General features: G+C 40.0%; 1 protein-coding gene across 9 annotated transcripts in view; it reads left to right on the top strand.

The window, feature by feature from the left end:
• Positions 1–14940, top strand: part of Cit (citron rho-interacting serine/threonine kinase) — a 169420-nt gene that overhangs the window by 20830 nt on the left and 133650 nt on the right. For all 9 annotated transcript variants that reach the window (XM_063225749.1, XM_063225744.1, XM_063225743.1 and 6 more), the window contains exons 5-6: positions 2623–2724; positions 14060–14202. In XM_063225749.1, the coding sequence (XP_063081819.1) occupies positions 2623–2724; positions 14060–14202 (245 nt within the window). The remainder of the gene's footprint in view (positions 1–2622; positions 2725–14059; positions 14203–14940) is intronic.

Below are 14940 nucleotides of genomic sequence, written 5' to 3'. Positions count from 1 at the left end.
GCTGGGAATCTGCAACCAACACGAATGGGTACCAAGGGATGACTGTGTATATAAATACACATATACAGAGAGATTATGCATATACATAATACGGTTACAGTAGGGTATTTATACACATGGCAGTGTTCTGTAGAATGTATCTATACATAGCATAATATGAACATACAGAATATATGTATGTATATATATGCTTATCTACTGAATTCATTTCAAGCAGTTGGTTTACATGATTGTGGAAACTGGAAAGTCTGAACTCTGTAGGCTACACTGCTAAGCTGGAAATTCTTAGTACAAGCCGATGATGCAGGCATGATGCTGACTTCCTTTTTCTCAAGGAAATAGCAATTTTACTCTTAAAGCTTTTTAACTGATTAGATGAGACCCACCCAGAATATTGAAGATAATCTCTTTCAAATCAACTGACAATAGATACTAAAATAACTTAATCAGTAAAATTCTTTCACAGAAATTATTTGATGGACTAATTGGCCTAGCCAGGTTGATGTATAAAATTAGCTAATCAGAAAGTACCATTCTTTTTTTTCCCCAACGATTGACAGTAAGTTTGTAACTTGGTGACCCATTACTTCAGAGTACTTTAGTGTGTATTTCTTATAACAGGGACCTTGTCTCGTGAATCACAATGTGACCATCAAAACCAGGAAAGTAGTAATGATACTTTCCTGCCCTCTAACCTCAGATCCCATTCAGGTTTTACCACTAGTCTCAGTAGCACCCTTGAGAACAAAAGGGCCCAGTCCAGCATCATACCTGGTATTTAGTTTTCCTGTCTTGCTATGCTGGTCTTCAGTCTAGATCTGTTCCTTATTTTTTTTTTTCCTAGACTCTTATGGCTTCAACACTTCTGATGATTACAGGCCAGTTATTTGGTAAAATTTAGAATTGTTTGAAGATGCTTAGATTCAGGTTACAGATCTTCTGCAGAAAATATCACAGACAAGGCCTCTGTTCTGATTTACCCCAACAGATAGCTCTTAGTTTCAACCTGTCACTTTTTGGGTGATGTTCACTTATTGCTCCATTAAGTGGTACCTGCCGTGTAGGTGCCTTTCCTATTTGTTCCTAAATAAGTATTTTATGGGACAGTACTTTCAAAAGATAGAAATGTCCTATTCCTCACCAAACTTTCAGTGTATTCATTCATTTATGTGGAGCTGCATTTTCCTAGTTCAGTCAATGAATTGCAATCTGTTACTTGGATTTTTATACTCAGATTGTCTCTCTGTTGTCTCTTTAAATTGGCATTTCTGTCCATTTGACAAATCTCCATCATTTTTGAGTGCTTTCTTATTTTCTTTTATTGCAAGATGCCTGGACCTTTCTTCACATTTACTTTCACTTTTCTACCCTGTCATCAGTCATTCTCTAAGGAACCCTGTTTAGTGGAAAATGTCGTTTAAAGGCCAAGATCCGGATATGGGTATCATTGCTTTTAGACTCCCTTCAGTGGACAGTGCTAAAGATATGTGTGTATGGATGCAGTATCTGTACTTACACACCCCACATGTACCCATGCACACCCTCACAGACACACTTATACAGTCACACACCTTTAGTTCTGTATTCATTTTTATGTGTGTACTGTATGTGCTGAAAGTCCAATTTCATAGGATTCATTCTAGTTTCCAGTCTTGTCATATTTGTTGCTTTATCAACTTCCTGTTACTGTAACAAATAGCTGAGATAATGAGTTTACGAAGAGAAAAGATTTACTGTGGCTCACAGTTTGGAGGTTTCAGTCTGAGATTGGTTGTTCACGTGGCTTTTGGCTCTGTGGTGAGGTAGCCCACTATGGCAGCAGGACAGAGCAAACCTCACTTTATGGTCTGGGTACAAAAGACAGAAATATGAAAGGGCTGGGCAGATGCATGGCACCCATGACCTGAGGACTTCCCGCTAGGCTCTCCCTCTTATTTAAAATGCCTGCAACTGGCCTGTAATCATCAGAAGTGTTGAAGCCATTTTAAATAAGTGCATAGGGTAGGACTAACCCTTCAACACACGGCCCTTTGAGGGATTCTTGTCCAAACTATAGTGATAACCTGCCTCTTTGACATTATACCTTTGGAATTTTTGTTTTCTGCATCTACATGCATACTGTCTACTGTCTTTCTTGATATTTCTGGTCACCTTGCGGGTCCAGGTAACTTGCTCCAGGCCACTCCACATGTTGGATGTCTTCCTCTCCCTGCAGGGGCCCTTGGTACCCCGAATCGGGCCTCTTTCACTGGTCCTTACTCGTACTCTGTTCTGGGTCCTGATGTTTTTTGTTGCTAGCATCTGATATGGATACCAAATTTGTGCTACCATTCCAGAAGGGAAGGTGAAGAGGAAGACAGAGATTTATGGTCGAAGTAAGTGATTTGACTTTATAAAAGATGTTAAGTAAATAATCGGACAGATAATGTATTGGACCTGACAAAAATTGTGAACAAAGTAGGTGAATAACAGAGTGGTGAAATGTCAGGTTAAGTGATTTTTTTTTTCCAAAACTTAAAATAGAAATATCAGTTTAGTCTTAAAGACAGAAGAAAGGGCATTCTTTTTTTCATGTTTAGTTCTTTATAGTATAATTGTGTAAAAGGATTCTTTTCCCCCTAGGTTTCATTTTTTGAGGAAGAACGGAACATATTATCTCGGAGCACAGGCCCTTGGATCCCCCAATTACAGTACGCCTTCCAGGACAAAAATAACCTTTACCTGGTGAGTCTTTATATCCATATTTTTGGAATAATCAGGCTCTGAAGTTCAGATACCACAATTGCCAAATTGGCTGTAGTTCTCGGCCCCTGGGCCATGACACCCCTCATTCATTCAAGCGCTTTTCTGACGGCCAGGTCTCCTTGTTCTCCGTGTTCTAAAGATTAAGAGCCAGCCCATTTAGAACTGTCTCACTGACTATTGGGTCCTGCAGCTGTGGCTTAAAGCACAATAATGAGAAGTCATTTATTTGGGAATGATCTGTAACTACCTTTAATAGAATCTCACTTTAATATTTTTTCACGGTTGTTACAAGAAACTGCAGAATATTTGTACTTATTCATGGAAGCCAAGCGTTGATCTCATAGAAGTAGACAGTAGAATAGTGTTTACCAGCAGCCGGGGAGGGTGGGGAGAAGAGAGGATAGGGAAAGACTGGCCAATGGGTTCAATAATACAATTAGATAGAATTAAGTTTTGGTGTCTTGTAACACAGCACGGTGAGTATAACTCACAATAATTGGTTGCATATTTCAAAATAACTAGAAAGATAATTTTGAATGTCCCCAATATAAATGGATGATAAATGTCTGAGGCTGTGTTAGTTAAGTGTTAATGATATGTATTGAAGTACCACACTGTATCCCATTGGTATGTATGAGATAGGAGGGAAAGCGCTCTGTTTTTCTATTACCTCTCTCTAGGGAAGCAAATATTGATGATGATATACCTTTTTTCTGAACCTAACTTATGCCCTGTGAAAAATAAATTGAATATACTCATGTATATAGCTTGTTTTACAAAAAAATGGTGTGATACCCTCCATTTGGCTCTTCAGACTGCTTTTTCACCCTTATATATTAGTATATACCAATCTCCTTTTTTTTGGTGCTGAGGATTGAACCCAGGGCCTACTTCATTCCTTCAATGGTGACATAGATTTCTCTGATGCACAGATAGCATATCTGATAGAATTCCAAAATTCACTTGGGGGCCTTGTTCAAGTTCTTAGGGGATTAGATTCCTAAATTTAAAAAAGCATATCCTAGAAACAATTTTTATTCCTGATCCAGCCCTTAAAGTAAGACTGTTATCTTGAACTGTCCCTGGGCAGTTTTGGGGGCTTTCACTGAGTTTGTTTCTGATCTGGAATAAACGGTTTATTTGTTAGTGCTTATAGCAAGTCCTTCCTATCTTGACTCAGCCTTCTGCTCCAGGGCACTGGGAGACTGGCCCTACACTAACCTTGTGCTCTTTTTTCTTACGGCCCGAACCTTCCTGTCTTGACTGTTATTGTGATACTGTCCTTGAGGCCTGGGTTGTGAATCCCCCACCTTCCCTGGTGACCTTGGTCTATTTGGGTTTCCAGAGTCCCTGATGTTCTAGGACATTTGCTGCCCAGGCAGCCTTTATTTTGTTTGCACTTTGCAGCCTGTGCTGTTGGCTGTATGCATAGGCTTCTTCATTAGCCCTCAGAAAGGAAATACCTTTGCACCAGCAGGCTTGAACATTGCGGGAGGGTTCCACCACCAGCTTGTGAGAATAAACTTCCTTTTCAAGTTACCCAGAACACAGGCAGTCCTGGAATCAGAAATAGCTCTGATTTTTTTTTTTTTTTTTGGCAAAAGTTGAATCAATAGTTTTCTGATCTGTCTTGCATTATTCGATAAACTTGTGTTTCTCTTCCTCTGGTTTAAAGTGCTTATCTTTTTGATATCTGGTTTCATGAGGTTGGTGCTCCTTCAAAGTAAACACTGTTGAGATGAATTAGGATTTCATAATATCAAGGTCAATTTTGGTAGAGGTTATGACAAATTCGGAGTGCTCTATGTAAAGGAACTCAGTTGAGGACATTGTTGTCACTTGCATGTGCTAAGCCACTGCTCAGTTGTTTCAGAGATGCTTACTGCCTTTGTATCCACTGATGTTGGTCAGATGTGTCCCCGGAAAGACACTCAGCTTCAGTTTTCTTACATGTTGACTCTAGTATTTTCCTTCAGCGATCAACAGTTGTCGGATTACATCTTCAGAGGGTAATACCAGGATATTTTGAGAATTTCCCATTTTGAAAGCCTTGTTCTTTTTAAATTTATTTTTCAACTGATTTTAAAGGGAATACAAAAGAGCAATAGAATAAAACAAAACAATGAGAACGATATTGGCAAAAACAAGACAATAGGAAATCCACATATAAATCAGTATGCATATTGTTATCCTCTAAGTAGATGCTCAGACTACCAGCTTCAAGCCTGCAAAGTCAACCAAACAATACAAACATTAAGTTCCTTCCCTACTTCCATTGCTATCAGCTCAGCCTGCATCCTTCTGAATGAGCTGGTTGCTTACAAGGGTTTATGGAAGTAGGGGGCATGGGTAATATTCTCTCTCCCTGTCTGTGCACCAGCTGGCTGCTGCTGGGTGCAGGGGCTGCTGGGTGCTGCTGCTTCCTCAATCTCTCCCCACCCTGGTCACTGGGACCGCTGCTAGCTGAAAGCATTATTCTTATTACCACCAGCTGGAATTTTCACAGTACAAAGAACCCTCCCTTTCTTTTTCTTAATTGTGTTAGCTGCTGTAGACTTCTGCGTGGGTAAAGCTCTCCAGGAATACTTCTCAGATTGGGGATATTTGCTGCTTCCTCTGCTAGTACATGCCCTCAGCCATAGAGGCCTTTCTCTTTTGGGCAGTTTGGCTGCGAGACTACTTTCTTGATTCTGCCACTGGCATTGACATACTGAGCAGTGTCTCACTTTTTCCACTTGTCGTCTTGTGAAGAGGGAAAGATTTTAATAACAGCTATTTTCTGGAGTTCGGTTTGCCTCAGCATACTGATATGGGATTCAATGGCATTTTTATACCCTTCTTTAGTGCCTCAGTTGGGTATTACTCATAGTATCTTGCAGTTTTTCTTTGTTTGTATTTTCTTCTCAAGTGCTTTGGGTATTTTGAGAATTTCCCATTTGGAAAGCCTTATTATTTTTTTTTTCATTTGTTTTTCAACTGATTTTAAAGGGAATACAACAGAGGAATAGAATAAAACAAAACAATGAGTGTTTTCTAAGGATATAGTTTTCATACAAGAATCCAAACTTAGCATAGGAGTTAAATTGTGATCATAGGTCCACCATCCATTATCTGTAATGGAGTATCTGTGATTCTCGGAGCTTTGAATAACCTCAGGTTTTTATGGTGTTTTCTTGGCAGCAAAACCCTAGTTAAACTCAGTTTGTAACAGAAACTGACCCAAGCTCTTCTAGGGTTTTTACAGTCTTTATTCGTTACCTTTAGAGTGATGATTCACATTTTTCTGCAAAATTGTGAATGCATTTGATTATGAGGTGATATCCCAGACACTAAGGAGGATGGTATATAGTACATATGAAATACAGAGACCAGTTTATCTTGGTAAAATCTGAAAAATTCTGGGTCTAGAAACACATCTTTTGTGAGATAAGGGGCCCCTAGATTGGCAGTGATATAAAGAAAGGAAATTTCGTGGTGTCTATTGACTACCTACAAATCTCTAAACCTTTGAAGTTTGGGGAAATTTGCATATTATAGTAAATTCTGCTGGCAGAGGAACACTAATTTGTAATGCTAATGCAACTTAATTGAAGATACATTTTAAATCAATGAAAGAGAAAATAGAATTCTGCATCGTATAAATCTTTCCTTGCTGTCTCATCATCTTTCCAGTCCTCCCGCTGCTGTGAGTCCCAACCTTTGTTTTCTCTGGCCTGCATTACTGTGAAGACCTCCTGAGTACTCTGCAGTCTGTCTCCCCCACCCCAAGTCTTCTGCATACTGCAGCCAAGTCATCCTATTGCTAAAACTTTTCAATTCCTAGGATGAAGTCAAGACTTTTGAACGTGGTTTCATAAAGCCTTCTCCACATGTTCCTCAGAATATTCTTGTATCATTTCTCTTCATTTTACGTTCATTTTGAACTCCCTTTAGATCTTAGCTTCAGACCTGTCTGCAAGCTATTCCTTCTCTGTTGTCCTGGCCAACTTCTATTGCTCTTTCTGTACTTGGAGCAGATCTCAATTCTAGAAATCCCTCCTGGACCCTCCATTTCTGGGACCGGTGCCCTTCTGTATGCTCATTTCACCATCTACTTCTCCCTGAGTGGCTGTTGGTCTCTTCTACCAGGCTACTTCTATATGAGAGAAGCAATTACATTTCTATTGCTTCCAGTAGAGCTTTACCAAGTACATGCCTGGGAAGTATTCATTGGGCGAATACATGATTAATTTCATAGAAATCTGATTTACATACAAATTTACTTATTGTGTTACAGAAATCATATTAAGTTAGCAGTGGGAGTTTTGCTCTCTAAAGTATGTAATTCAAGACAGTCTTGGTGTAAGATTTTAAAAACAGTGTACAGTGCAAGGAAATGGAACTTGGGCTCTCTTGAATTTTGATGGTTAAAAATATCCCGTGTCCACTGTCCAGTGAATGTCGCTTATGATTTTTTTGGTGTAGAAAATGGTAGCAACCTCCATTGTAGCATCTAGTTATGTATGCCAAGGCTAGCCCAGTACAGTATTCTGGCAGGTGACCCATGGAAATTGCTTTCTTGATCTGGTTCATGAAGAAATCTGTTCAATTCTGTGTAATGGATGCCTTTATCAGTGTGAAAGAGCTGATCTTTACGAAGAAAAACGTTGCTTTACCACTGAAGTATGTTGTATCTAAGTTCTTTGTGAATGTCTTTGTATTGATGTTTTTCATATGGAGAGGCTCTTCAAGCTACCCTGACTCTTAGCCTATATTTGACCATCAACTTCCTTTCCCTCCTGAGATTTTACATTTTCTTCTTTCCATTTATTCCAAATGTTTTTCTCCGTGTGCATAGGGAGAGGTATTAGTTATAGCACAGGCTATAACAAAGAGACCCCAACATACTGTCCAGGCTGGTGAAGCAGCTGTGTTGTATGTGATAATTCAGGGACCCAGGTTCTTTCCATCTTCTGGCTCCTCCCTTCCTTAAGATGTTATCAACTTCTGTGTGAGTGAAGTTGGGCTATTTCATGTCTGTATTCCAGCTGGCTGTTAAAAGAGCAGGAATTCAGATCAAGCAAATTCCCTTTACACAGCATGATGTGTAAGTTGGACCCTTTATTTTCTCGCACATTTTGTCAGCCAGAACATCTCTCTAGGGAGAGTTGGAGATGTACTGTCTAGCTGTGTGGCTTATATCCAGATAAGATTCTTATTACTGTGGAAGAAGGGAAGGATGGATTTGGGGGGGAGGGGGAACCGGACCTCCTAGCTCCATGTTTCTTATTGGTTTTCACTGCATTGTACTGCTGCACCCAAAATCACTCCTAATTGGGTCATATTTTGATATGCTGCTTGGGGTTAGTTTGGCTTTCCTCTCTTGCCATCATCCTACACCTGTGCAATTTTGTGGGCAGCGTTTCCTTCTGCTATAGAAACAGTTGGAAACAGACCGTTTCTAGATACTGACTCCATGGCCTTTGTTCACAACCCCCTATATTATCCCTGGGAGTCAGGAGAGAGTTAATGAAGGCAACTCTGTGTATTCGACTGAAATGTGGCAGCTTATGATAGTTTTGACAATGAGACATGTGCTGTTTTGATCTTTTAGCTAAGATTATATGAATTTTCAAGCATGTCGCAAAACTCTCCAGGCATGTGTGTTCACGTGTTGCTGCTCCATCCAGAAGCCAAGGTTTAGAAGCCAGTTGCCCATCAGAAAGAGGCTTATAGTATTTGTTCTTGTTTTATTGCTATTTCTTGTTTGGTCTCCCTAGACTCATTGGCCTTTTCAGCTTCAATTTTCTTATTGGCGAACAAGATATTAATTCTTCTTCTTGACCCCAATTCAATTGCCGAGTGCATTACTGCCTTGGGGGCTTCTTTGAGTTTTCTGTGCCTTTGAAATCATTGTTTTGGGTTTTGGTGTTTTGATGCATATTTCAAGTGAGTGCATTTGGAGTTTTGCCAGTTTGCCAATTTGATCATGTTGTCCTGGTTTGTCAGGCCCTGCCCCAGAGTTTCTGATTAAGTGGGTCTGGGGTAGTTTGCCTGAATTTGCATTTTCAGCACATTAGTAAGTGACGCTGCTGCTGCTCCAGGTACCTCACTTTGACAGTCAATGCCTTAGAGCTAAAGCTCTAAACTAATTTAAGTTTCTGGTTATTGCTTCTTCCTTTTGTGCTACTAATAATTGTGTACACATCAGAATCTATTTTCTTGTTCTGCCAGGCCCAGGAATGGTACCTATTCCCCTCTTGTTGCTGGCCTTGGGTACTCCATTGTCCTGTTTATTTCCTTTAAACTAACCCTAACCTTTGTAAATAGCCTCTTCATTAATTAATGTCCTCAATTACCTGGTTCGAGTGTGCCGTTTCTTGCCAAGACTCTGGATGATTCAGTACTCAGTAAGGATTTTTTGAATAGGTGAATGAATCAGGCTGGGCTTCATATTTTCTGAGATAAAAAGGGCCTTTTCTCTTTTTTGCTAGGTCACCTTGCCCTTCAGGAATAGTACAGGGTCTCTGCCAGGGGCCAGTCTGCTTGCAGGATCCCTTTCCTCCTCCACCATGCCGAAGATCAGGGAACACTAGGCAGATAATGATAACAATGCCAAAGACATCACTATGTTTTTTCATGACACTTTCAGTCATGCAAGCATTTCAAGGTGATTTTTCTTCTTTTTTGAGATGGAATCTCCGTACAGAGTCCACGCTGGCCTTGAATTCACTACGTACCTGAGGTTGGCCTTGAACTGAGGCAATCCTTCTTCCTCAACCTCCCAAGTGCTGGGATAATAGGCATGCGCCACCATTCCCAGTCTCAAGGTGATATTTCCAAGAGGTGACTAGCACCACGTGTTCTAATAATGCTTCATGCAAATAAGAATAGGCTTGTTTTAGTCTGTTTCCAGGTGCTATAACAAAATACTGATGGCTGGGTAACTGATAAAGAATAGAAGTTTGTTTGGCTCATGGTTCTGAAGGCTGAGAAATCCAAGAGCATGAGTTCAACTAGCTCTAATCACCTCTAAAGGCCTTACTTCCAGATATCATCATTATAGGAATCTGGGGGTTAAATTTTCAAAAATGAGCAGGGACTCTTTCAAGCCATAGCAGGACTCTTTCAAACCATAAAGGACTATTAAATATTCATATCCCTCTGGGTGCATTCACATACACTCAAGCATGCATGTGGGTGCACGCATACACACACATTTGTCTTTTGTTTGAAATTCAGCACAATGGATAGAAATTGCCATTGGAGTGTTTGGTTTATAGATGCAAACACCAACAGAGAAGCATCCGTTCCTTCCAAACAGAACACATGTAAGATTTGCCCTTTAATTAGCATCTGCAGCTGCTGCCATCAGAAGGGTCTGTCTCTGTTGGCCTGAAAGTCTCTGCTTTAAAAAAGCAAGTCCATTATAACTCCAATCCAGGCTCGGCTGTCAGCTGTTGTGCTTTCTCTGCCGCCAGTGGGGTTGCCACATTGTTTAGGACTGTTTCACTGGAGGGCTCTTTCCTCCCTTCTCTCTCCCTGGCTTTTGATTACTATGCCTTGGTGATCCCCATTTGGGTGACCTGCAGGTGTTCATTTTGTGCAGGAGACATTCCTAGTGCTTGCAAGCTCGGAAGATTGCTGCTTCAGTGCTGATGAACTGGTTATTTTCCAGCCCTTGGTTGTCAGTGATCTTGTCTTAATATTCAGAAAGATTCTAGGTAGCCACTGAAAAGATATAAGCAGCAGAAATGATGGCTGTATTAAAGGCAAGGTCTATTCAAGGGCATCTCTGCAGTAGAAACTTTTAATTTGATTGGAGCAGGGAGCCACATTGGTTCTGCAATCTCCTCAGCAGCGGATCCCAATGCAGTGCTAGGCTGGCTGGGTTAGAATCGCCCCAGTAGCTCATGAAAAATGCAAATTCCTTGACTGTTCTCGTGGAACCTGGTCCGTGAAATCTGGAGTCAGTCAGTCCTGGGAATCCATATTTTTTAACAAGTACCTTAAGCAATTACAATGGGATAGAGATGTAATTTACTCTCTTTTACACTGATTATTAATATTTTTTTAATTCCTCTAAAATGATAGCTCAATGAAGGCAAGGATTTTTGTCTTTCTTATTCACTGCTGTTTTCTTGCTGTCTGGAACAGTGTCTGGCACATAGTAGGCCTTCCAGTTTTTATTTGAATGGATGTAGTTTATTTTTAAAAAGTGCTTTGGGTGATTTTGATAGAAAAGCCTGAGAAACCCTGCTGTGGAGAACTTAACAGTCTTTTGGTTTTGATAACATGTTTTTTGGGAGAATCAGTGCTTTAGTAGGCATCTTTGAGGAGTGAAAATCAGAAAGAGTCGCGTTTTTGGATAAAATTATATGCTGTGTATGGACTATCAGGCACACTCTCTGATGGTGACTTTGTCCTTAATGAATTCATAATGTCTTGCTGACTCGTCTTTGGGTCATAGCAAGTCATCTGATATAAAGACTTTAAACTCAGTTTTGTGACTTTTGATGATTCTTTGGAGCCTCTTAATTTGGTACCATTTTTCATAGTCCAAAGGCGTTTCTGAAAGGCGCTAAGTCCAGGTTCTTCATGGGTTCACACTCAGCATCATAATAATTAAGTAGCTGGTTTCACACAAACCCTCTTCCTCTCAGGCGCCATGAATTACAGAATGAGCAACTGTGTCCCACAATATAGTTTTGGAATTACAGATAACATTTTGGGGTAGCCAGATTTACTCAGTAAGTGTCCAAACTAAGTGTTCCTTATGGCGCACAGTCAGAATTTATAGTGTGGTCTTCTGGGGTTATGTTGTTGGGTCAGGTTTAATTTGTTTCTTTGATAAGAACCCAATTTAGTTAGACGTTTGTCAATTAATGTGTCTATTTTGGGTCCATGTGGTGGAGCTTGCTGGCTAGCAGCTGTTGTCATGTTTGTTGCTTGTTTTCTCAATCAATCCTGGTTTTTAAAAACTGGGAGTTGTTTGACCTATAGAAAAGAGTAACGTACTCTGAGTGGGGATCTTCAATAGGAGTGAAGAATATGTAACTTGAATCTTTCCAAGAGGTGCCTCTTATTTTCTCAACTAGTCTGTTGGTCAGAACAAGTGGAATGTTCAGAAGTCAACAGTAAGCACCAAAAAATGATCAGTTTGTGAGCTCTCAGAAGTTGCCAGCAACTGCTATACATTTGGCTTTCTCAGCCTTAACCTTACAAGCCAGTCTGTTTTTTCATAGAACCACATAGAACCACATCTTTCATAGAACCACAGGAAATTTCTAACTGTGGCGTGTCATCATAAATATGCATTGTTCTTATTTTAGGACATTTGAGCTCTAAAATATGAGTACTTCTGTTATTATGTGTGAATTTTTTGATGTTTCAGACCTTTTTGAATGGCAATATATATTTAAAACAGACATACAAATTAGCATTCACCCACATACCTAGGGCCTGTGGAGAACCAGGTTGGGATGAGTGGGTGAGCTCCAGGCAGCCAGGTGGCTCCTGTGGGTTCCTGTAGTGCAGTGACGAGTAACTTAGTCTGCTGTGAATTTGGAGGAAACAAAGTATGCACATTAGGTGCTGCCCCCTCTAAGTGTTGCTCTTGTCAATTCATAAATTAATTTGCAGCTGTTTTCAGCAATTGCATTGCAAATAAACTCTTGTCAAATGCAGTTGTCCAGTGTCTGGTTGAGTATCTTGAGTGTAAGAAGCCATACAAATGGGGTAGACTCCCAGGTGACTAAGAGCTCTCAGAGAGAATTCGTAAGTCCCTAGCTTCTGCAGGGGTGTTTGGTTCCGGGTTGATCTGGTGCTAAATCTTCATTGAACCAGCTTGGGGCCCATCAGGATTTTTGCAGATGCTCCACACCGGGCTTACCTAGATTTTTTTTTGTAATTCCGAACTAAAGGCAAATGAGTTTGGAGGAGAATAGTGATAATTCAAATCTAAGAACTGGGATAATTCAGAACTGGGTTCTGGAATGCAGTACCTGGTAGATTTAGCATCTTCTTTTTAAAGCTGTAGTTGAATCTTGCCTTTTTCCAGCAAAGATTGGATACCACTTAAATGACATGGCCAGTGAAGTGAGAAATCGGAGCCCAAGATAGGAGAACTCCATAAAATTTAACATGGCAGCAGTGATGGTCCAACTGGGTACCAGCTTCTCTCCAGTTAGAAGAGGACCATGAAGTAAAAGGAGGGGAAGGACGGGAATTGAATGGTAGTTGAAGACCTCACGTGGGTTCTAAGCACCCTGTCTAGCCCTCTAAAAACCTTGTCTGCAAAGAGATTAGCTTTATTCCAATTTTACAGAGGATAAAATTGAAAGGCAGTGAGGCAAATTCTTCAAGGGGAGTCTGAAGCCACTCTGTTAACTGGCCTCAAGGCCATGTACTGACTCAGGAATATTATACCTGGTTATCATCAAAAGGAGGAAAGATTTCACTTCTTTGGGGTGGAAATTTTTGCTAAGCAAACATTTTTCCTGAGGCTTTATCTTATTCCAGATTTTTTCTACATATACCAACAAATTAATAATTTTTCTTATACAAAGAAGATAATTTTATCATATATAGGATGTTGCTTTGTATTGCCACGGACAACTTTTCACTGTAGTATGAGTAGATGGAATCTGCTTGTTTTTAGTACCTGCATCATTTCATATTGTTTAGATATAAAATAATTTGGCCAGTCTCTTGACTGATTTTCAGTTTTTTCCTCATTACAAACAATGCTGCAGTTAATCTTTATTTATTTGTATATCAGCAAACTATTACAAGCACCTATAAAATAAATCATTAGAAGTAGAATTACTAGGTCAAAGTGTATGTATTTGTAGTTAGATTTTTAATAAGAGACGCAATTGCCTTCTACGCTGACTGTAAAAGGAAAAGATTGTATCACATTTATTGCACACCTCCTGTATTCTGTGTGCTGAGGGGAATGCATAAAGAATGTAAGAGAGTTTGTTACCCTCCAGGAATATCCATCTACGCCGCATACCTAATCCTAGGGAATGTCTGGAGTGTCAAAGTGGGTGGGTGGGGAGTGGGTGGATTTAATTCAACTTTTTAGACTTGCCTAGCAAACATTGTGCATGGTGTCTGGGACTAGTCTTTCATTATATAAATTCTCTTGGGTAGCGGATATAATTTTTGTAGGGCAGAGACCTCTTCCTATGTCTTACAATATGTCTCACACAACTCCCTTGCTTTGTGGAGACATTTGTAATTATAACATGTCAGGTGGTATTTGCAGATCTAAGTGAGGCATTCTCTTCTTTGGGTGTGTGAAAAACTAATAACTTTGGTATTCTTACAGGTCATGGAATATCAGCCTGGAGGGGATTTGCTGTCACTTCTGAATAGATATGAGGACCAATTAGATGAAAATATGATTCAATTTTACCTAGCTGAACTGATTTTAGCTGTTCACAGTGTTCATCAGATGGGATATGTACATCGGTAAGTGAAACTCTCAGTAGCACACTGAGAATTATTTTGTGTCATGGAAGAGTTCCTTTGTGAAATGAGTGGATGAATGATTTCAGGATCAAAATACTGCTTTATCTGATTTTTAGTCAGTCTTCCCTGAAACTGGCTGAAGGTAACCTTTCCAAAATGGCAGGCATTTTAGCTTGCTAGTCACCAGGGCAATAGAAACAGAATTTTAAAGTTCTCAGGTTTGCTAGTAAGATCTATTACTATGTAATAACGTAGCTAATAGCATCAGGGGCTCTTTCATGCCTCATTTGCGTATCTGGTAGACAAACAATTTGATTTGCAGAAGGAACCACATATCGTGCAGGAACAGAAGATCAGAGAGTTGTACTTGGTGTTAATCAACTTACCATCTCTATATCAAAAACTCGAAAAGAAACATAAAAGAAAAGGGTTATTTTGGCTCATAGTTTTGGAGATTTCAGTGCGTGGTTGATTTGTGCCCGTGGTGAAGCAGCTCATGGTGGTGGAAATGTGTGGCAGACCAAAACCATTCACTTTATGGCCAAGAAACAAGAAAGTGAGTGGAAGAGGCCAGTTTCACAATGCCCTTTGAGGACATGCCCCCAACAACCTGATGGCTTTCCACTAGGCCCCACTCTTTAAGGTTCTGCCACTCCCCAATAGTGTCACTCTAGGGACCAGGCAACATTAAGATGTAAACCACAGCATAACTGAACCTGTTAGTGATTTACACAGTTG

This window comes from Cavia porcellus, unplaced genomic scaffold (genome assembly GCF_034190915.1).
Source record: "Cavia porcellus strain 051 isolate PalLab524CR breed Dunkin Hartley unplaced genomic scaffold, mCavPor4.1 scaffold_16, whole genome shotgun sequence".
NCBI classification, from domain to species: Eukaryota; Metazoa; Chordata; class Mammalia; order Rodentia; family Caviidae; genus Cavia; species Cavia porcellus.
The sequence above is the reverse complement of the archived record's forward strand: the minus strand, read 5'-3'. Positions and strand labels throughout refer to the sequence as shown.